Source organism: Passer domesticus, chromosome 1, assembly GCF_036417665.1.
Source record: "Passer domesticus isolate bPasDom1 chromosome 1, bPasDom1.hap1, whole genome shotgun sequence".
In the NCBI taxonomy this organism is placed as follows: Eukaryota; Metazoa; Chordata; class Aves; order Passeriformes; family Passeridae; genus Passer; species Passer domesticus.
The window spans coordinates 114,760,496-114,784,471 of NC_087474.1; the positions used below are offsets into that span (position 1 = coordinate 114,760,496).

Genomic DNA, 23,976 nt, shown 5'->3' on the forward strand with positions numbered 1-23,976 from the left:
GTGAGCATGTGTGGGATTGGAAATGTGAATAGGTATGTAACTTAGGACAGCAATGCCATTAATCAGTGCAAATCCTGAAGAAGATGACATGGTTTTTAGGCCTCCTTCTCCCTCCCCAAGCTTCCCCCTCAATCCCCCAGCTCCTGAGTTATCCGAAGTCTGTGCCAAATAGCTTCAAAAAGACAGGAGACTCATTGTCTGCCCCGGATGAGCAGGAACACCCATTTCACAAGGAGCTGCGAGCACTGACTGTGCACTGCAAGAGGGTGGCCCAGACTGCACGGTTTCCAGCAGCCTCAGAGCACTGGAAACAGCAAGAGGAGCTGCGATTTCCACGACAGTCACACAGGGTCTTCCCGAGGACCTAAAGAGAGCAGCAGGGTACACCTTGTGTGGAGATGCATCTCCTTGCGTGGGGATGTCCCTGCTCCTGGGGAAGCTTGGACACCTTAATCTTATTCCCTGTATGTGACATGGCAGGTCAGGGGTTATCAGCGGATCAGAATGGTTTGGGTTGGAAGGAACCTAATGATTATCTAGGTTTCCAAGCCCCCCTGCCCTGGGCAGGGTCACCTCCCACTAGACGGGATGGTCAGAGCCCCATCCAGCCTGGCCTTGAACACTACCAGGAACGGGGCATCCACAACTTAACGCGTTATGGGCAGATTATGAGGGTGGCGTGCTCTGACAGACACACGGTCTGTCACGAACTCTGACCCGCGCACTCACCGGGCAAGAGCAGCCTCAGAGAGCTCCAGCTCAGCCGGGGGCGGCACCTCTGGGCATGTCCGCGGCGCTGGGCGCCGGGCACACACCTGGGGCAGCCCCGAGACCCTTCCCTCGTCCCGTCCTGTCCCGCCCCGTCCGAGCACCCTCACGCCCCGGGGGCCGGGGCCGCGCCTCGTCCCGCCCCAGCCCGCAGCGCGCAGCGCAGGCGGGACGCGAGAGCGGCGCGGGCAGCCCCCAGCCCGCTCCTTCTCCTCCGCAGTCGCCGTTCTTTCTCCTGCCCGCTGCCGCCCGCCCGGCGCCGCGGCAGAGCCCGGGGCAGAGCCCGGGGCAGAGGATGGCCGCCCCGCCGGGCTCCGCCGCGCTCCGGGCGCTGCTGCCGCCGCTGCTCGCCCTGTGCGCCGCGCAGCCGGGCCCCGCCGGGGCTCAGCCGGGGCTCAGCCTCCACCCGCCCTACTTCAACCTGGCGGCGGCCGCCCGCATCTGGGCCACGGCCACCTGCGGGGAGGCGGCGGGCGGCGGCGGGCGGCCGCAGCTCTTCTGCAAGCTGGTGGGGGGCCCGGCCGCCGCCCCGCTGGGACGCGCCATCCAGGTAACCGGGCGGCGGGACCCCCCCATCCCCGGAGTGTGTGTGGGGGTGTGTGGCTTTTTTGGGGGGGTCTGATGTGACCCTGCTGTCTCAGCTCCTGGCTGAGCGTGTGCCACGGGCATAGGAAGGGCAGCGTGGACCGGCGGGAATCATGGATGGATGGATGGATGGATGGATGGATGGATGGATGGATGGATGGATGGATGGATGATGGATGGATGGATGGATGGCAGCGGGCAGCGCCTCCGCCCGCGCACCTGCCCTCCCTCAGGTGTCCCGGCGCCTCCTGGAGCCGCACGGCCGCACACCGCCCCGGCCGCCGGGAGCGCAGCCGGCCCTCGGTGCCGCGGGGCACCTGGAGTGCTGCTGCCGGCCGTGTGTGAGCTGCTCGGGCACCTCACCGGTGCTTCGTGGCCCGGCTCTGCGGTGAGCAGCGAGATACTGCTGGGGATAAACCAGCGAGCTTGGGGGGTGCATGGGACGGGGCTTCACTGGCAGCTGCTGACCGGGCAGCGGGCATCTCTCTGCAGGCGGTGGGAAAAGAGTCCTGGCTTTAGTCGAGTAGTTTGTGATGTTTTAGAAGCACTAAATGTGAGGCTTATCGTTTGTGCCTTGCATTGCTTGTGGGAGGAAGGCAGAGGCTTCTTGGGACTCCGACAGGGAGTATAAGTGCAGAGGGCAGCAAGGATCATGCTGTTCTTTCCTAGCGTAGCTCAAGATTATTACACACGTTTTGTGCCAGTCACAAGAAAGATAACAATAAACTGCAAAACTTCTGAAAAAGGATTAATGGAAATGTATCTTTCCTTTGGAAGAAACTTGTATTTCCACATTCGTTAGAGGATAAGGGAGGAGTAACAAATGCACCAAACTGTTGTACTGTGATGGATGCTTGATATCTGTTTGATCAGAGCTGTGTTAAAAGAAGGGACTTTCCTGAAGCCTCAGGAAAGTCCATCCAAAGATATTTTAATTGTGTTCTCTCTCCGTGGGAGGAGAACCAGAAAGAAATTGCAATTTGAAAGGGATTTGGAAAATTTAAAGATCCACTGTCTGACTTTAGGCAAAACAGAAAGCATACAGGTAAATTTTTAGCATCTTGGAAGAAGAGCTAGTGTTTCAAAGTCTTATGTATTTTTTATAGTGAAATAACCCATAAGATATGGTTTCAGAAGGGGTTGCAATGGATAACAGAGTTCTTCTCATTTTTTTAATGAGAGTAGGCACTCAAGAGAGGGGCAGAGGACGAAGAAGGTGCAGCATGTGTATTGCCATGTGCCAGAAGGGAGCGTGCACCGTCATGCAACCTGTCCTCACAGTTCAATGGGCAGCCACAGACAGCAGTGTGCTTTGCTCTGGACTTCCCTCTGCCATAACTCCCTGCTTCACAATGAAATCTTCTTATATCTCTCTCTCTCTTTATATTACCTTATCATCTCTGTAGTGCTTTCAGTCATAAAAAAAGCTCAAAGTACTTTGGAGACGGCTGAGTAGTATACAATTCTAGTAGAAGGGAAACTGGGACACAGGTATTGCATGCTTAAACTGAGGTTAGAAAAAAAGGTTGTGATGATCAGAAGACTGCTTGGTTTGCTGTTTCTAACACACCTCTAAAGTTTAGGCTCCCATCCTTCCATACTGAATGCAACACCCATGTTTAAAGTTGCCTGAGACAATCATGCCACCAGGTAAAATTGTAAACCCAGCAATCTCTTAGCAACTCGCTCCAGCCCACTGCTGCAATGAAATCTCAAACCTACATGCCTTGAAATATCAGAAATCACAAGGTAATAAAAATCAGCCAAAGCAAACATCAGATAAACTTGTCAAGCAAGCGGAACGAAGCCTGCGTGCTGCCTCTGATGGTTTTTGTAGTTGTTTCCTTTATATACTAACACTCAACTGGAAATGAGGGTTTGCTGTGTAAAGGAAGAGGGGGTCTAGAAAGGGGGGGTTTCTTCCTCTTAAATATTTGACTTGCAGGTCCTAGGTTAGAGGGCTGTTATGGTTCATGCCCGGTTAAAGTTCCCAGAAGGAGTGCTGGTAGCTCCACCCTGGCACGAGGAAGCGTGTTGTGCCTCTCAGAGCATTTGTGTAAGGACAGATACTGCAGCATCTCTTTCCACTTTTAACAAAGCCCCATTGAGATCCATAACATGAGTGCTTCTGTGGTTTACCAGTAGTTGTTGTGGTTCAAGAAGTGCTGGAAAGTCTTTCAAAAGGCATGGGGAATCCAGACAAATCCAGACATGGAAAATGCACAATGTGTGTATTCTCAAGCCACTTCACCTCTCAAATTCAAACACACTGTAAATAAGAGAATTTCTTCTTTCATGGAAAATTGGACAGAATTGCATGAAACTTTTACAGAACATGAGCTTACATAGAAGGTTTTGAAATCAGCAATATAAAATCAGGTGGTGTTTCTTGAGAGTCGTGAGGGAAGGTCACGTGGCTTTTACAGTGATAGGTGTAATAGCCACTGTGTTGTGCTGGTTCAAGTTCAAGTGATACCACACACTTGAGTCACTCTCTTTTAGACTCTCTACAATGCTGGATTGCAGGAGTTGCTCTATGAATAGGGAAATTGGAAAGGAGGTGCAGAATGCGATCCTCATTCTGGCAAAGGGAGCAGACAGCTCTTTTGCCAGTGCTATCTGAAAATAAGGCGAAGAGGAAGAACAGCCCCAGCATAATTCCTATTGCTCTGCCATTGCTTGTTCTCATTCAGCTTGTCATTTAGTGATGTGTCTTTTAATGAAGCCTGTAATATCCAGCAAATCCAGAAAGAGCATTTGGATGTTTAAAGGTGGTCAGTGGGGTGGCCGGTCCCTTTGTGGGCACCTCAACCAAGGCTCTAAGGCAGTGCTGGACATACACTGTGGAAAGATGTGTTTTTCCCTTATGTACCACACTGGCATGTAGGAAATGACTTAATGAGAACAGTGTTGAGTGAAGAAATGCACAACAGTATAAAATGTTTCAGCAGCTGATAGATAAGTGGCATGCCTGGTTTTGCCTGCCAGTCTGTCCACAGTGGTGTGCGGGCGTGAGTTAAAGTCTAACTGCATACCTGTCCTGCCCTGACAGTGGCACAGAGCTGCTGGGTATGAAAAAGTGAACAAATCCTTCATTGTTGTCACTTTCCATAACTTACAGGCAAGACATTTTCATCCCTGTGTGTCCCTGGTCCACACTAGCATATTTCAGCAAACTCTTTCATGCGGTTCCAGGTCTCTCTTTTGCTCAGGAGAAGCAGGGGAAAGGAGGGTAACAAGGTCACCAGCAAATGCACACCTGCCTGTCTGATGAATTGCAGCCAAAATCAAACCAAGTTTCAAGGCCCAGTCTTCTAGAATAGAGACGTGTCCTGTAACAACCAGGCTGAGCACAATGTGCCTGAGATACTGCCAGAGAGAAGGAAGGAAGGCTGCTCTGTCCAATAATTTTTTTTCTTTCATTTTTGTTTTGCTGCCTAGTTGGCAGGGTTGCTGGAATGTAATTTAAATAACTGAAACTCCAGCTGTTGCAATGAAATTCTTTGAATTATGTGCCCAAAAAGAGAAAGATGGTATCTTGAGTTCAGATCAAGTGATCTGGTATACTGAAATCACATAAGTGCATGTAAATTAAACTCTTGTGTTTAATACTCCCCATTGTTTTCTTCTCATTCAACCTTTCTTTGAGGTTGTTTCCAGATCAGAGCTGAAACTGCTGGAACAGCAACTGTTTCCTGTGTACTTCCAGCCTGATCATTGTGAATGTAATTTAGATCTAAAGACTATGTTTCAAGCCCATTATAAAGCTATTTAGGGAAGCTTGCCCTGTTGTAACATATATGTCAGAACTCAGGTATGCATTTGTCAGGGAGGATGCTGTGATGTGGTAGTACCTGCAGTTGCCAGTGCATAGATTGATTTCTCAGGGTATGGATTTTTGCAGATAGTGACATGATGTTCTTTGTCATCGCTGCAGAAACTGGCAGCGTTGCCTGTAGCTAACACAGGCTGATGTGTATCTGCTGCAGCAAACCACCTGAATCAGACTGAGTCCTGGCCTCTTGTAGTTTGTATTAAAGTCAGCCAAACCATCTTCTCTAACAGAGCTGGAGGAGAATCATGTTCTAACATGACCCCAGCTGTAGTTAACCAACTTGTGTGTGTGAGTATTTCATCTCTTTGAATTGAGTTAACCCCCAGCCAGATTGGCCCTGGCTGTGCTAAATCAGAACAGCTAATGTCTTCTGGAAACTGCATCATATTCTGGGCTTTCTGGGAGGGCAGGATGAGGATGGAAGTACTGCTAGATGCAGATGCTGAAATCACTGCTATTGATGCAGAAATACACAAATCAGTGAACTTCTATTTCAGTTTCAAACATCAATTTTCTATTCAGCGACACAGGATGGTCTATTCATATCACATGAGATTGATTAAATATTTTCCAATCCATTAGTTACTGTGGTAGATGTTAAATACATTCTGCTAAACATCTTAAAACTCACCAATCTTGCAAGACTGCACCCAGCAAGAGTGTGAGAGCTCTTCTGTTACTTCCCTGCAAAACGTGGACAAGTATGATTGCTCCAGTTGCTTTGCATTGCTTAGTCTGACAGGAGTGACAAACAAAACAATGGCACTTATATAGGAGTCTGTTAATTCTTAAAAGGTAGGAATGTGCTTCATGCCCAGCAGTGCAGATTGTGGAAACAACAAAAGGTTTGTCACATGCTTTTGATGGTAAAATGTGCTTAGTTGACAAGGTAACATTTGCCCCATTCCCTTTATTTTAAACAGGAGTCCAGCACAGTGTCAGCAACTCACAGACTGATGGATTAAGCAACTGTCCTACTGCAGTAGCCATGAGGGGTGTACTGCCATTGAATGAAAATGTTATTTTTCTACAGAGATCTGTAGCTGGCACAGTTTAGCATTTTCACTGATTATCTCCACCTAGTGTTGGAATAAGAAGTGAATGGGATGCTGAAAAGATCCCTTAATAACTAATTTGAGTGGTTCAGCACTAATCTTAGTAGACTGTAAAATGTATTTTCTTGGAGATAAAAATAGCTTGTGGGGCAAACCAAGATATGAAATCAAAAGACAATTAATTTTCCTGAAGTTGATTCATCATTATTGTACAAAGAGCTTAAGAGACTCTCAAAGGGCACCTCTGGATAGTGGCTTTAGCTGTGAACTGGAAATTGGGCAGTAACTTCTTGCAATCAAGGTACAATGCCATTCTTTAAAGGGAAGCTTAAAGGGAGCAGTCTGATTCCTTTTCCACCAGTACATATTGTTTAGAAAACTCGGGTTCAGAATGTATTTTAATGGCACGAAAAAAATGAAAACAGTGTTATAAAATTCTAATACCAAACTTACAGCCAAGTAACAGAGCTTTTTTTGTTATGGTTTCATTTATACCAGGCTACGTGCATATGTGGATATTTCATGTTGTTTTAGAAGAATTTAAGATAATTTGTTTGTTGTTCCTAATCCAGTTCTAATACTTTTTATTTCACTAATTTTCTGCAGATTTCCTGCAGACACCACTGTAAAAGTAATATAGGTAATTTCATCAAAATGTCAATAAGTTAATAAAGATTTACCTTATTGACATTTCTGAAGTTTTGTTTTGTAGCATAAAAGCTAGTGTGTTTCAGTGTGTAATTTAATTACCAAAGGAATAATTTGTACATTAAAAGTTACAGTGTATAAAGGAACAAAATTTACCCACATTTTTAGTCAACACCCTAGTTCAGAATCTCCATTAACAGCCATGTGTTATCAATGTGTAAGGTGTTGTCTGAGACCATGTTTTTGATTGATTGTGTTTCAGGGCCAGTTCTGTGATTACTGCAATGCTGCTGATCCCAGCAAAGCTCACCCCATAACCAATGCCATTGATGGCACTGAGAGCTGGTGGCAAAGTCCCCCTCTTTCCATGGGCTTGAAGTACAACGAAGTCAATGTCACCTTAGATCTGGGGCAGGTGAGTGCCTGAGCCATGGGATGAGGTGTGATCATTTCTTACATTTGTGTATATGCTTTGCAGTTGGGAGAGATGTTTGAGCTGTTGATTTTTGCTTCCTGATGTCACTTCCAGCTTTTTTGTCTGGTTTATGTTCTGTATTGTTTCACCAAATTGACTGTATACTGTATAAAGTGATTGTTTTCCTTTAGGAATTTTGATGATGGAGGTGCTTGCCACTGGGATCATACAGATGAAATGATGGTGTACTTTCTTGCACAGACACTGTAACTCATTAATTTGAAGTGGCATGGGGGGGATCTCTTAGTTGAAACTCAAGCTCTGCCTTCTGTTTAATATTCCCCTTTTCCATGAGCTCAGAGAGAGAGAGAGGCTTCATGATCTCTGTGCATGTACACATTTTGAGAATAATGTTTGGAGTCTGCTTTTGCCTCAGGGGTCCTTCTGGTTTTTCTGTCATCCAGCAAGATCTTCAAGATAGACAGAAAAATACTGATAAGGTGGTCTAAAAGGGAAGGGACAGCAAAACCAGTGTAATATGAATTAGTAATGAGACAGTAACAGGAACACCTGTATTTCCCCTGCAAGCAATAGGCAAGTAGCTAAGAGTGAAGCCTCTGTATCTGTTTTTCAAGCCACAGGGATGGATTCTCAGCTGCCATGACTGGATGCTGATCCAGTGAAGTTAGTTACACTTTGCAAGTTCACACAATGTGAAAACACATATTTATAAATATATGTGTGAGCCTACAAAATATATGTATCCACATGCATATGTATTTTGGACTGCAGTAATTGTTTATTGACTGATTATATAGGACAGGATTTTTTGAGTAGACTTTCAGTTTAGTTGACAGCGAGGTGGGGATAACTAAGAAAGTATTTATCTGTGAGACTTAGCTGCCATTTTGCTGGGGATTCAGGTGCAACTTATTTTACATCTTGTCTTACGTGGTGTTCTAATATTCTTGTTCCTCCCATGGGTGGAATGGTTCTCATTTTGAGGCTATCCTTAGTCAGTGTTTCTGTATCCAATAGAGATGCAGTGCAGAAAGGCCATACTAATCTTATTTTCCTGCTGTGTGCTTTTTACCTTCCTTGGAGGACCCACTGACAGACACCTTACTTTTTATGTGCTGAATACAGTTCTGAGAAACCTCTTTCCTTGAGAGGAGGGATATGAGCTAAGTGTCTTCTTTTCATGGAACTCCTTGGACACCAGCAGCTATGTGCTAAGATTTCTGTAGTTGTTAAAGGATTATTAGTGAGGTTGCATGTTTCTGATTACTCTCGTACTACTTGGAAAGATGACTCTGAATCCCCTTTCTTGGAAATGAAGGTAACCAGAGGCAAAGGTGAAAATTACTCCATGTTCTGTGATCAGGAATAAATCATTTTAGCTGGTGGATGGATGAGGGTTTGGTAAGATTCATATGATTTTTTTTCCCCCCCTTCACAGACTTTCATCATTTAACTGCTTTCATCCCATTAAACCTTAACCTCAGGATTTGTTTAAACTTGAGATTCACTTTTGACATTTTGCTTAGTATTTTCACTCCCAAATTTATCCAGTAGCACACAATACTAATAATGAAGATCATTAAGTACAGTGACAGAGTAAGTCTACTTAAGTGAACAGGTAAGCACTGAGACCCCAATTCACCTTGCTTTATTTCCTGGTCCTAAATTAAAAGAGCTTGGTGTGTCTTAATAATGCAGACTTTCTTAGTAAGTGATGGAGACAATTTTTCAGAATGCAGTTCCCCCTCAGCTGAGCTGAGATGAAGCCTTTAGGTTTTAAGGAAAAATTATTCTTGAAGTTGGATGTGTATCTAAATACAGAACCACATACTATAATATTGAAAACATAACAGGGATGTAGTTTTCCTCACTAATTATTTGTCCTTTTTGTTTGTTTGCTTTTTGTTTTGTTTTGTTTTTTGTTTATTTTTAATACAAGTTACTTTTTTCTGCAAACAAAAAAATGGCAAAGTTTTTTGGTGCGCAGAACATGACAAAGCGTAAGGTACAAATGCGTGCAGAGAAGCGATGACTGAGTGTGAGCTGCTCATCAAATATCCACAATTAGAGGAAGCAGGACATAGTGCGAAGTCAAAAGCTTTTATTTTCTGCATTCCTGCCATTATATCTTTATGATTGAGAGCAGAGTCCCAATGGAGCCTCCTGCCATGGTTTCACAACATTATTTAATTGAATAGTTGCACCGTGATGGAAGTTTTAGTGCTCACCACAGTGAAGTTGGAACAGAACACCCACCTGGTGCTACTTCTGTTTCACAAGGGCTAGGGTGATTTTGAAAGTCAAAATGCCTTCAGGCTGTTAAATCTGTTTGCAAGAAGAATGATGATTTTGCTGTACTTCGTAGTATGAGAAAAAGCAAAAACCTGAAAGCAAAACTCCTGCTTTACTTCCCTTTTTGACTTTCTGTACTATAGTTACATTTCTAATCAATCACAGTCCTTCCAAATAACAATTATAATGTTGACTCCTGAGGCAGTCTCTCCATTCTGTTAACATACCTGCTTACACTGTGGCTATTCCTGACTTGTTTGAAATATTTGGATCAAATGAAGTCTCAGTTTTTCCTCTAATTGGTTATGTTTTTCCCAATGTACTTTTCAACAGCTTTTAAACTTCTGAATCCAGTAGGTCTGAATTTCATTGCCCTTCCCCTGACTCTTTGGATTGCCTAATTTCAGCAGGTGTGTCTTCATCTTTGGCTTGCTTAATGCTCTGCAGATATTACTGTAACACTGCCCCAGGTATTTTTCTGAACTCTCTCTTAAGAAGAAATGAAAGTTCAGGATAGCATGATAACGTATGATGAAAAAGAAATGTCCAACTACAAAAAGTAGTTCAAAGAAGTATAGCCCATATATTTCATTGTTGCTTTTAGTTATGTGTATTTTTTTATTTTTGCTGTACATTTTGGCAATTATATAGTGCTGAAAGACTCAGATTCAAGTCTTCTGCACTAATATGTTGAATAGTTTTTATGTAGTGATACTGTTAGTCACTGTTGTAAATTAAAAGTACACAGTGGAATGCAATGTCCATATTAGTACTTTTATAAGGGAGGGAGGACAACTCAACCATAAATTTAAGCTAAGTTGTGGGGGACTTTATGCTTTTATGTTTTCTACCAGTTAAAGCATAGAAACATTTTGTAAATAGCCTCACAGTTTGGCAAATCTTCTGAGTTGCTTTTATATGGTAGAAGTCTAACTTTTATATTTGGTAGCAGTCCTTTGATTTACAAACAGTATTTGTTGCTTGGAATATTATTCAGCTTTGGCTAAATTGTTGAGAACTAAAACCAATTGTTCTTAACTTACAAAAGACTGACATGGTAACTTAAAATGTTTCTGAAGTTTCAGTTAATTTAAGTGTCATTCTGTAAAACAGTGCCCTGTACTCACTATTTCTGTAGAGAGATTTATCACAAACTGCATTGAACTGAGCTCCCAAAAATAGTCATTGCACTCATTGTGCTTGGCTTTTGAATACTTTGTATTATCACTGACCCTGAAATCAGACCAGCTCTAGCCTGAAGTTGCATAACCTCTATAATAACACCGGGAAGTCCTACAGATTAGGGCATGAGAACCACTGCACGAGGCTTCTGCAGTGCTACAGAGCTGTGCCTGCAGTGACACAAAGCCCTTCCTCTGGAGCCCCTCCACAGCTCTGAATCCACAGCAGCACCAAGCCCTCCTCTGCTACTTGGATTCACACTGGGGAGAAAAGGGGCTCTTAAGCCTGGGGAAGGTGCAATACTGTCCCTACAGTACACAAAAATGGGGATGCTAACAGCACAGAAGTGTTCCTTTGTATTAGAGAACTCTGAGTATTTCAGTTTGTGCAGGAAGCTGATTTGGGATCGTGCTGCAGAACAGTATGCTTTGAAGTTGGTTGTGATTTTTGGCTCATACCACAGGAAGGTGCATCTTATTGTGAGCTCTAGAGTAACACAACTTCATCTGATGAATTTCATCTGTCTGATAGAATCATCATAAAGTTGGATCATGTAATACATGTTTCATTTATTCCTAGGTCACACTACAAGCGACTCATTCAGAGTTGAGCTACCAGCCATAATAAGGGAAATACCTTAAAATACATTCCTTCTTGCTCATATGTTTTTCTTTAAGTTGTAGTTAAGGTGTTGTGGTTTTTTAAAAGCTTTAATTAAAGACCTTTTCAATGGCTCAGCATTTTTTTCTTATGTTTGCATTAGTTGCACATCGTTGGTTTTAAAATGCATTTCTGATACTAATTTGATATTATTCTGAAAATATACAGGAGAAAACCTCAAGAGTCTTGTTCTTCTGTCCTTTTCTGACTCTGTCTTCCTTTGGCTCTTCTTCAGCATCCCTTTAGGAAGGTCTTGGTTTCCACTCATTGATCTCACTTCCCTCCCTTCATGTCTGTACTTCTGCTTCCTCCATCTTCCTTTCCATGCTTATTCCTACATGTAACTTGAATTTTGTGATATGTTGTTCTAAATACCTCAGTTTTAACCCAGTGTAGTAAAAGCAGAACCTCTGCTGGTTGCTTCTAATCCTTTGCACTTCCCTGGGTTTCCTCCCAGTGTTGACACTCCTACTGTGTTCCTTCTACTTTGGACTGCAGCCCTCATAAGGAGACATTTTTCTTCTGGACAACTGAGGGCTGAATCATACAAATCCTTTCCCATATCAATGGCTTCAGTGTTCTGTAAAGAAATAGACCATATGTAAGAAATAATTATAAGCATTGAGTTGGTCTTTGTCCAAATCATAATGGAAAAGTGGCTGCATGAAAAATGTCAGGAAAATAACTGAGACTCATTGATGTAGGAGCCTGCAGCCTTGGCAAAGAGACCATAGACTGGTTGAATGTGGAGAAAGGACTATCCTTTTGTCTCTGGATGCAGTTCTTCCTTCTAGAGCCCATGCTATTTAGGGAGAGCTTCTCCCTTCTGGTCCTGCCATCAGCTGGGTCAGGATAAAGAACTCCAGATGTGTCTATGAGGCCTTTTCAGAGGCACTGACTCACCTAACTAAAGACATTTTTCAGCATCAGTGGCTGGTTAAAGGAAAGCATGATGTGAATGCAGCATGGCCAGGGATAACTGAACAATATTGGAAATCCTGTGCTTATTCCTGGCTTCTGCACCCCAGACTAGGAAGCTGGAACACAAGGAATGACTTCAGCATGCTGCACAGTAGGAGCCTCTGCAGCCACTGTCACTGTTTGTGCAGTGCAGTCATTGCTGTGTCTATGGGCACTCAGTTAGGCTGCATGGAACGCACTCAGGAGGTCTGATGCCTCTCAGGTACTACCCACACACGATTTTCTCTGCACCTCTGCCACAGCTATTTTTCCACATACCCAGAAGAGTAGCTGGCAACTCCGGAAGTGCTGGCTCACCTCTCTCTAGTTGGCATTTTTTTGTATTACCATCTGTGTTATGAAATACATGGTTGGGAATGCATTAATACTGACTGTCAGGAGTGCTTTATACAGTACCTGGATCTGCCAGGGTGCCTCAGGTCCTACTGAGATGTTTGAATGAAAGGACTGCTTCCCTCTTTGCAGTATCAAGGAACCAAAGTCTTTAATTTTAGCCAGAGTTTGCAGGATTTTTATTTCACTTGAACAGATTGATGCTTTGTGGCTTGGTCTGTGAGAGGAAACAAAGCTCAGACCTTTTGGCTTCATTACACCAGGAAACCAGTGGGCATGCACACGCCAGCCCTATGCAGTCAGTGGTGTGCTCTGGAGCAGGTGCTGAGCACAGTTCACACCCCTTGAATCCCTCTCCTGCATCAGTCTCCCTTTGAAAAGTTTAATTTTTGTACTGAGTCATATTGGATTTCTGTCTCTTCTGAGCTGTCTGCAACACCCACCACATTATTCAAGATAATGAAAGAAACCTACAACGACAACCATACCAAGCTGAGGAAAGTTTTGGTGCTGCAGCTGTATCTGCCAATAATAGTCTGAGGAAATTTCACCCTGCTGGAAATAGATTCAAATGGATTACATGAAGAAAGATTGCTGTGGTATCTTCTTGAATGCATCTAAAGATCTACACAATGCCTGAGATAGATGATCTACCTGGATTTAGTTGGATTCTTGCTACTGCCACATTCCAGGACGTTTTTTTTTTTTATGAGCCAAAAAGGAAGAACAATCTTTTCCTACGGAAGCAACACACACAACATCATGATTGTTTGGAACATAGTGTATTTTCTTCTTTTGTGCTAGTTTATGTCCAGCACTCATCTAACAAGTCATTTCAGTGTTTTAGTATTCTGGTTTGAGTTTATGGTGTCAGGAATGGAGGAAAATGTGCTATACCTTTATATATGCATATCTAGCTTTTATCCATTTTTAATGCTTTCTAGAATTCAAAAAAATCTTGGAAATTACTCTGTGTAAAGAGTTGTTTAAACTTCTAAGGAGAAAATAGAGAAAACATTTTAAACTAATATTATTGAGAATTTTAGTGTTCTCCTGAGAATGCAGTGGGTAACAGGAAGTTTTCTTTCAGTTGGTTTAAAATAAGTAGTGTGCATGCTATTAGAGATCATGAATATTGTATCATTAACAATAATGGTACAATGTAGCTCTCAATCAATTTAAATGGCCTCTTTTAATATCATCTTAAGTTCACTTGAAAGAGCTTTTATAGAAATCTCTCTCTTTATAATATAATATTGTTAATGCATAATACTGAATTTTAATTTTCATTCTCAGATGAGGAGGGCATTTTGTTCATTCTACTTGATGGTTTTAAGAAACTTTTTCTGGGTTGTCGTGATTCTTTAAGGACACTGGCTGCTAGAACATTTTAAATCTGAACAAACCTGAGTGAACAGGAAAAAGGTCACATCAGTGTGGAATTGATTAAATTCCAGCTGTTGATAATCCATCAGGTTTGACCTATGGTGCTGGATTACAGCAGGATATGTTGGACTCTTACAGTAATACATCCTCTTTTGAGCATGCCTTTCCAGAGTGCATTGTTTCCATTACTGGAAATAAAATGCTGTTTCCACTTTTAAATTCAGTTCTTTATTCATATAAGAAAATTGTCAGAATTTTGATTGTCATATTTCTGGGAATTTTTGTGAAAATTTTTTACTATTATATAATTATACCAAAACATTGACATACAGTTTTAACATTCCTTTTGAGAGGTTGTTGTTGTTTATGAAGTAAATTTGGCTTAAAAGCAACCAAATAAACATTTTTTTTCAAAAATTAAGGCACTTCATTTTTTTTCTCAGAACTAAATGGCTGAAGGAAAACATTGCTTTTAGTCTGCCTTTTTTTCAGGGTAGATGTTAGGTCAGGATCAAGATTTAAAGTATTGAAATGCTAGCTTAGAATATGTGATTAAAATTGGCTTTAATGGTTGCTTTTCTGGGTCTTATGTCAGCAAGGTTACTTTTTTATCTTCAGATGGAGTTTATTTGCCAAGCCAAGGATTATTTTTCTTCTGTTGTTCTCTCATCAGATCTGGAGAGAGACTATTCATCAGCTGGGTCAGTATTTAAGCTTAGTGGAAGTTTAGATGTTCAAGTGCCATTCTACATCCTTGATCCAGGCCAAAACCAGATCACAGGCACTCATGTGAAGTCAGAAGCAGGACAGATGATAGGTGTGGTGACTATGTTTGGGTGCTACGTTGTCATTCACTGACACTAATTTATTTTTTTATCAGACCTGTCCCTTTTCCCTTTCTGAATGTGCCTGTACAGACCTGAGCAGTGTTTCCAGCTGAGACATGTAAGGAGAGCATCATGTGAATACGAGGTTTTCATATACAGCAGTACTGTGAAGTTGCCATACCTCTCTTTTTTCTTCCATTTTTTTATTTGCATGGATATGTGCAAGCAGTGGTGCTGGGTGGCAGTTCTTTAAGCATTGGCTGACTTGCAGAGATCCTGATATAACACACATTTTGAAGAGTAGGTATAAGGTCATTGTTGTAATCGCTCCACAATGTGACCACTAGCAGTGGAGCCCTGGAAAAGGCAGGACATTGTCTATATGCTTCCTTTATTTCCTCTTGAGCTTTCTAAACCACTTGTCTTGGTTAAATCTGTGTCAGTCAACAACAGAGTGTTATCAGCACTTGCTAACATGCATGTCAAGATGGGACTTCCAGGGATCTTAAGACACAGGTGAAGAAAGACAGTGTATTAATGTTGCCTGCCAGTGCAAACCTGGTTTGAACAGGTAAATGACCTTTGGGAGATTCAGCTGACCAAAAGTGAGAACATGAAGCACTTTTTTTTTTAGGAGTTTCAGAACTATTGTGCTTTCCTAGAAGGATACTAATCTTTGCACTGAGTGGTCATACCAGATGACAGGTAATGTCTGTATGGCCAATATCTCTACTCTGAAACTTGACTGTGAAGTAGCAGGAGTAACTCGGACAAAGAGTATCAGAAACTCAGTAAGAGCAAATCTTGCCACTGTCCCTAGAGTATTCACCTGTTTCTGACAATGGCTAAAATCAGACTTTCCATCAGCATTTTGAGGGCGTTACTCCACCTGTGCAGCCATAGAACATAGGTCTGGGTTTTTCCATGGCTCTGTCAACAGAATGTTGACTGTGCTCACTGTTGTTGTCTAATAAGTAATTTTTCCCATGGAGATAATGTCTGTTTGCTAATTTAATATCTCCAGAGATAAAGCTGGTGCTTTTCACGCTTTGCTAAATAGCAGGTTAAATTTCAGCACTAACAGAAAAGTTGGGTTATTTTCCTGCTGGTTCTCTCTGCACTGATCTAAGTCAGCATCATTCAGCAAAGCAGAAATTTCTGAAATAGGTTGCAAGGTGCAATACCTGCTGCAGTGGTGCCTGGTGTGTGTGTAGAACAGGGGTTTGCCCTGGAAAGTAGTTGCACATACTACATAAATGAATGCACAACAAAAAAAGTAATTTTTTTTCTTCTGAAATGTGAGTTATTATCATGAGAACATTTTCCATGAAGTGCCTGAATTCCTCCCATTTCTCCTTGAGGTTTTACTTTCTACTGTGAATACAGTACACAGGTATTCAGAGGCTCATGTCTGAAATAGATGTGTGAGGATGGAGGCTGCATGTAGCCATGGGATTGTCATGTGCAGAGCTGGTTAGGGACAAGTATTTCCAGGTATCTGTTTCACTGCATTATTTGCCATTTGCATCTGCCTCTTGGTGGTCTCAGTTGGTGTGACAGCCACTGAATTGCTCCTGGCTGACAGCTGAATGGGCCAGGCATGCCAGAAGATGCTGTTCCAGTTCATGGTTGAGAGCTTGTATGCACTTGTGGTTTGGAGTCTAATAAACTTTGCAAAGTATTAGCTTCAGGGTTACGACATTTATGAGGTATGAGCAAAGATAAACTGCTTGGGTGTATTTGATGTGGGGGCTCTGGCAGCAGTTACTTGACAAACTGCTGACTGCAGTCTCCCCCATCAAAGTGAGAATCTCCTGCCAGCAGATGATTCTCAGTTGAGGTTGTTGAGGGGGAAATTCCAGTGCAGCTTCATTTAATATTGAGTGTACCTCAGTATTGGTTCACTTTTATTGACAGCTCCATCCATGGTTTAATTTTTAAATGGCCTTTAGAATCAATCTGTGTTTAGCTTTTTGTGTAAAGGTAATTTTTATTGATGTTCTGGTTTTTAGATAGACTGTGGACTATCCCAAGATGCTTACAGTAAGACTTCCTGTCTTGTAAGACTCATTTCTTCTCTAGTGTTTGGGAGCCCTCTGTGTGATACACAATGAGCACCTAAAGAAGCCAGGTGGAACTCTTGGCCTAGGGAACCTTGAGCTGATGGAGCTCTTTAAGCTGTTTCAGACACTGAATGAGCTACCAGTTACAACAATCTCTCCTGTGCTATTTGATCCCCACAAACTCTGGGGTGGCTTGCTTCCATTACTTGGACGGTCGGTCAAGTAGCAAATTCACCTGGAAATAATCTTAACATGAGGGAGTGGGTGGCTGGTATTATTGTCAACCATAGGCGTCCCAGTGTAAAGGGTATTTGCACTTTGTTTTCCATGATTTTTATATATCTTAGCTATGTGCTTGGAATGCATCACCAATATACCAGGGTGCTGCAAAAGCAGCTTAGTTGAGTGATACAACTTTTCCAGGTTGAGTACTGTAACCTTAACACACCCAGGCAGTCAGTCACCTGTTCTGAAATGTGGGAGGTGGCATTTAACACAGTCCTCTTGCAGATGTCTTGGTGTTCTTGAGCACATTGCCAGGTGAAGTAGCCAGCTGAGAATCTGGCCTCTGATTTTAGTGGGAATGAAACTGCAGAGAATAACCTTTTCCCTGTGCACTACAGAAGTTTTATTTGCATTAGTTTTGTTATTGCTGTGCTTTTATAGAGTTCAAAAAAAAGGTCCTGACAAGATCTATGTATATTCTGTTACCAGCTCTTCCATGTTGCCTATATCCTTATCAAGTTTGCAAATTCTCCTCGTCCAGATCTCTGGGTCTTGGAAAGATCGGTGGACTTTGGAAAAACTTACACTCCCTGGCAATTTTTTGCTTGTAAGTATCAATCTTTGTGTCACTGGTCTTTGGGGGACAGGTTTCTTTAATCATTTCCTCAGTAGCAGCGAATCAAACCATGGGGCTTGCTGAAGATTTCACCTGCAGAGAAGACAGTGAATGTTAAATACGTTTATCTTTTTTTTATTTAGTCACAATAAATTAGTGTATGAGTATGGTATTTTGCAAGTGTATCTCAGTGCATGAATATCTTTCACTTTCTTATAAATTTCTGATTTGTTCTGTTTCTCTTGATTTTTGGGAATGTCAGAACTTCAGTGTGCTTCATCCCTTGGGACCCTGGGGTTTCTTGCAAAAATCAAAGTGAAATACAAATGCAAAATCTTGGAGTAGCTATATAGCTTTTTGCTTCTGGTGATGATATGAGAAATACTGTGCCATGTCTTGTCAGGCACCACTGAATTGCTTAGGAAGAGAGATTATTGTTTTGGGGAATGTCTGTTAGTCTGTGCTGAGTGATACAATCACTGTTATTCCTCTATTATTGGGAGAATTTACCTGAAAGCACAGGGAACACCTGTCTGCTAATTTAAATTACAACAATAGGGCCTGTTTTATATAAAATTAATTTTGTTCTTGCTTGATTAGACTCGAGAGCAGATTGCTTGGAGCGCTTTGGAAAGGAAGCAAATCTTCCCGTGAGGAGGGACAGCGATGTCCTGTGCACCACTGAATACTCTCGCATTCTGCCTCTTGAAAATGGAGAGGTAGGTGCTTTCAGGAAAGTATGTGTGATGCTGGAAGCAAACATTCTTGGTTTCAGAAGCTTGTAGTGCTTCAGTTGGAAGCAAATTTTTAGCTATGGCTACTTGAATCTCCATCAGTAAGTCCATAACCTAAAGCTCAGTGAGATTTTGGGAGCATGACCTGACTCCTCCTAATTTTCACCATTCCCTATGGGGTTAGGGGCCGCTCTGGGAAACCTGTGTTGATATTTATTGTAATTTGTGTACCTCACTATGTGCGTTTGAAGGTGTTGGCTGCATTTTCTGGGTTCTTCCAATGTGCATGGCCAAACTTGGTACAGCAGAATTGCTCATGTGAGTAAAGGCTATAGAAACAGATACTTACCATTCAAGAAATAGTAGCTTGTAAAAAACAAAAAACAAACAAAAAACACATTTAAAAATAAATTTTTAAGATACAAAGCTACATGTTTATAATATAGTAAAAGTATTTGGAAAACATTGCTTTGATTTTAGCCATTGTTTCTTGCTAGGCAGAACTGTGACTTGTATTCTTGTATTACTTGAATGAATGTTAAACTCCTGGATGTGCTGACGGCTCCTCCTGGCATTCTGCTCTTATACCTAATGTCCTTAGAATCAAGATCTGAACTTCTCAAGAGTTATTCAGAGTTTTGAGCAGATGGATCTAGAGTTTCCTATTAAAATAGAACTTATTTGTTAATGTATCTGTAAAATTTTCCTAATCAGATATTGGAAAGAATAATTTCTACATAAGAACACTGCTTGTACCATTCCCTATTACATGCTCTATGATTTTTCCTGAAGGAATTGTGCTGCAATTGGAACAATCATCACACCCTTGTTATGTGCTTCAGAATATCGGAGCCATTTGAAAATAGAAACCTGTTATCTGGATGGTTATAAATAAATTAAAGTCTTTTACTGAGCCCTGTACATACAGACCAGCTTTTTCATTCAGTAGAGATTCATGATTGCTGAGCTGCTGGCAGCTGTTTCTTTAAAAAATAAAAAAGTATTGGATCCCTTGTTTTGGAAGTCAGAGAAACCTGCTTTCATGTGTGAGGGGATTTTCTAAAGCAACACTGTGTACTTTCTTCCAGAAGACCATTAATATACTCACAGGCACTGGACCTGCTAACAATAATATTTTCCAGGAATGTTTATGCCTTGACCCAAAAATAAATGTGCTTTGGGAAAGAGCCAAAATCTGATGTTTTTAATCAGGGTAAACTTCCATTGACACTGTCAATTGTTCAAAAAACTACTTGCAACTATTCCTATTGTTTTTTCCTATTAAAATGTACTTTTTGCATGACATACCTGCTGTTTTCAAAACAGATAGAAACACTTTTCTTTTCTGGTTTGTGGTATGGATAATAAGAATACAGGAGTCCCTAATGCTAACAACACTATTTTTACCAATATCCTGACTTCAGTATGAAATGCCTAATTGTTACTGCAAATATGTTCAGAAACAATAGTAAGGTTTTGGATTCTTTTATTAGTTCTTCTTTATGCTGCTATTGGCACTTGGAGTTGATATATTTTAACAAGAGTGTGCTTACTTCTTTTTTAGATTGTAGTATCTTTGGTAAATGGCCGCCCAGGAGCAAAAAACTTTACTTATTCCCCTGGTCTTCAAGAATTCACAAAGGCAACAAACATCCGCCTGCGTTTTCTCAGAACTAATACTCTTCTTGGACACTTGATATCCAAAGCTCAGCGGGACCCCACTGTAACTCGAAGAGTAAGTACTGTTGTCACTGAGGTGTAAATACCCAACAATCATACCCAGCGTGCTAGGGACCAAAAAATGGTCTGAATGTTTTAAGTTTGCAACATCCAGACAATGAGATTTGCATTGATCCACCTTGAAATCCCCATATTTTTCTCCAGGTTTGTTTGATACAAGAAGGTAACTGGGCCATCATGGACGTATGGAGGGGCAGTAATGATTAATGATTTTGTAACAGACCATTTTCATTCCCTGCTTTCCAATATGGAAGGAAGCTGAGTGCATCATGGGAGCTATAAAAAGCCAAAGCGAAATTATTCTAAACTATCTTATGCAGAACTGAGGAACTAAATCTCTTCAACTTTATTTGGCACTACTTTCTGATATTTATTCACAAAAGGTTTTCAGAAAATAGTACCTGAGTTTATGAAGGAATAGAAATCAAAGGCTGTACTTGAAAGTTGCTCTCTTTCCACAAATCATTTGAGATGCCTAGGTGTTTTCAGTGAATTTTGGGCTATCCAAGAGCTTGAAGGCCAGAGTTCCACTCCCATTCAGTGGGTAAATATAAGGAAATACAGGGAACACCACACAGAAATTCATATACTCACAGAGATTTCAGACTTCATATTGTATTGCTATTTTTAACCTTTTCATTTAAAATGAAGATTCGGTAACAATTGGAGGAAACCCTGGGGTGAGGCACCACACAAATGCCTGCACTAAAAAATATAAAACAATTCCAGTTATTTGACAGCACTCCCATCAAGCACCCTTGCTGCCTTAAGTAAATTTTAAGATGTTGCTCATAGGCAGAGGTGAATGCAGAATGCAGTTTACTTGGCAAGCAGCACAGCTTTAGTGTGAGGAACTTCTGGTATTATCCTGGCCATGGGCTGTAGGATAGATGAATGAAATCTCAAGCATTTTATTAAATTCCTAAAGGAGAGTGCAAATTTTTGTTGTAGAGACCTTCCAAATCTAGCAAACCTGATGTTGATATTTCTGACACAATATAAGCAAGGAAAGACCTCTACATACTTTTTGTGTTTGTTCCACAGTATTACTACAGTATAAAGGACATCAGTATTGGTGGTCGATGTGTTTGCCATGGCCATGCTGAAGTATGTAATCCAAAGAGTGCTGAAAACCAATACCAGTAAGTAAATGGAGCCTGACATTTATCTGAGGAAAACAATACATGAGTGCTTTCAAATGACCTTTTCTTATTATAGAATCACATAGTTTTACAGGGATTTTTTTCTTTATATTAAAAAAAAGTTAGAACCTGCTAATGATTGGCAAGAAAACATGTCAAGAGTGATTGTATGTGAAAGATAAAAATAGAAATTTTTAGGGTTTTTTTTTTAGGTTAGGTTTTTCATTTTAATTGAAATACAAGTTTGGCAGATTGAATAATTTCTTAGAAACCCATAGTTCTTTGAGTTGAACCTCACCTTCTGATGATGATATCATCAGACATGAGTCGATAGCACCTTTTTACATCAGGAATTAGAAGTTAACTCAGGAACAAAATTGTGGGGGGATAGAATGTAAGAGAACAGAGATAGAGCAGAAGGCAATCTCACCCCTGATGAGTTGCAGCTGTGCTAATTACCAAAGATTAGGAGCAGGCCTGCCCTTAATTGGCCACAGCTGTGTCCAATCAGGATGAGTGCTATAAAAGGGTGGGTTAGCTGGGTGAGAGGTTTGGCATTTGTTGGCTGTGTTGTGAGGAGGAAGGAGTCAGTGCTGCAAGGAGCTGCCCATGAGAAATCACTGAGAAGGTATGGAAGTTTTATGATAAAATAGCAGCACAAGATCAGTTTGCTTTATGGAGATATTGGGGCACTATAACTGAGCTCGTGCAAGATCCAGTGGCTTTAGATCATTGCTATAAAAACAAACTGAATGGGGTATTCCCTTTCCCTGTCAAGTTTGTGACCTCTATGTTGATTTCACAAGGAGTTAGATCAGGCTTCTTGGCTTGTCTGCTGCAGGGAAATAGCTATAGATAATCAGCCTGTCTCAAACATATTTTAAAAACCTGCTTTAAACCAGCTGTTGCTCTTATCCATGATGGTATTAAAACAAACTTTTATCAGGATGATGCAATATTTTCAGTTATGTTTTAATGAAGAATAAGTAGGGGCGATGGGTTCTTCCATTCCATGTGTCTGTGCTATAGAAAAACAAGTAAAGAAAGTGAGAAATCTATGCAAATAGGGTGATTATACTGGAAAGTTTTTTTGCCCTTGTGTTATTAGACTACATACATAAGAGAAGAATGTTGTAAAAGGCCTCCTGAGTCCCAAGGCCTTTGTTCCTCCTGGTATTCAGTTACTATGCAGGATAGTAAGACCTAGTTCATAATTAGACCCTGCCCATTAAATAGACTATTCAGCTAAATAAATCAAAAACCTTCTTATATTTTGTTGGTGAATAGTGTGTACTGTCTTAAAAATAGCAAGATCAAGTTATGATCTTGGTTTATGAAAAGACCTGATTATTATCAGGTCTTTATTATTACATTTATTATTGTAAACAAAGCATAATGGAAAAATTATCTAGGCATGCATTTAAAGGTGCTAAATATTTTGATTACTGTAGGCCCACAAGTTGAGCCTTGGAATGAAGTTAAAACAAGATACATCCTAAATTACTGTGTATCAACTTGATTTAATATTCTATGATAGTTTCATAACCGAGCCTATGGAATCCAATTATAAACATTTTCTATAAGTAATATGTTCTAATAAACTCTGAATCACATGATTAAAGTAATCAGTCTTGAAGAATTTTAGGAAAGTTCCAAAGCGTTCTAGTCTTACTGATTGACTTCTCTACATGTGAGGTTTATGTCCCATTTTTTCATACTATATGTAAGTCTTGGACTACAGTAAAATAAAGAAAAAAACAATTTTTTTTTTTTATTTAGAAACTTAAGAGATACATTTTAAGCCCAGCTTCATTAAGAGGCTTTTATTTCTGTAGGTTTCAGTGTGAATGTCAGCATAATACTTGTGGGGAAACCTGTGATCACTGCTGCCCTGGATATAATCAGAAACAGTGGCAACCTGCAACAGCTGGGAGCACAAACATATGTGAACGTGAGTAGCCAAAAAGATGGTGGGTTAAAAGAGATACTGACAAGAGGGGGGGAATTAGCTGTAGCACACATGTTCATGGAACACAATCAGCATGCTTTAACACTTTTTTATTTGTATAGAGAAAATGCTTTCCACACAGGAATAAAGAATCAAAAATGCAGTGAATATTATTTATGTTCTTCTTTCTTATTAAACAGTGAAAGTAATAATTTGTGTGAGAATATGACATGAGAAAAGTACAAGACTTTTTGTCGAGCATTGAGTGAATGTTTCTCCCCAGTCATAACTGTCTGCTGACAGACTCTGAGTCTCCAAGCAGAGCAGAGACTGTAGGCACCTTGTACAGCTCCAAAATGCTCCTTTCCCTCACCTGGCCTCTTGGTGTTGGGATTGCAGAGAGGTTGCTTGAGGCTGCCACTGCTTATGGGTGCTTGAACTGCCCTCCCTTCTCAGGGTGAGAGCTGCCCCTCACTGGCTGTGTCCCAGTGGCACAAAGGTGTTTGTGGTGGGGGATCCT

At 41.2% G+C, this 23,976-nt stretch overlaps 1 protein-coding gene across 3 annotated transcripts in view; it reads left to right on the plus strand.

Annotated features, from left to right (window-relative positions):
- Positions 1-930: 930 nt before the first annotated feature.
- Positions 931-23,976, plus strand: part of LAMA3 (laminin subunit alpha 3) — a 109,038-nt gene continuing 85,992 nt past the window's right edge. For all 3 annotated transcript variants that reach the window (XM_064435294.1, XM_064435295.1, XM_064435298.1), the window contains exons 1-7: positions 931-1,318; positions 7,154-7,306; positions 17,766-17,883; positions 18,493-18,611; positions 20,191-20,361; positions 21,411-21,508; positions 23,344-23,459. In XM_064435294.1, the coding sequence (XP_064291364.1) occupies positions 1,064-1,318; positions 7,154-7,306; positions 17,766-17,883; positions 18,493-18,611; positions 20,191-20,361; positions 21,411-21,508; positions 23,344-23,459 (1,030 nt within the window). In that variant the 5' untranslated portion in view covers positions 931-1,063. The remainder of the gene's footprint in view (positions 1,319-7,153; positions 7,307-17,765; positions 17,884-18,492; positions 18,612-20,190; positions 20,362-21,410; positions 21,509-23,343; positions 23,460-23,976) is intronic.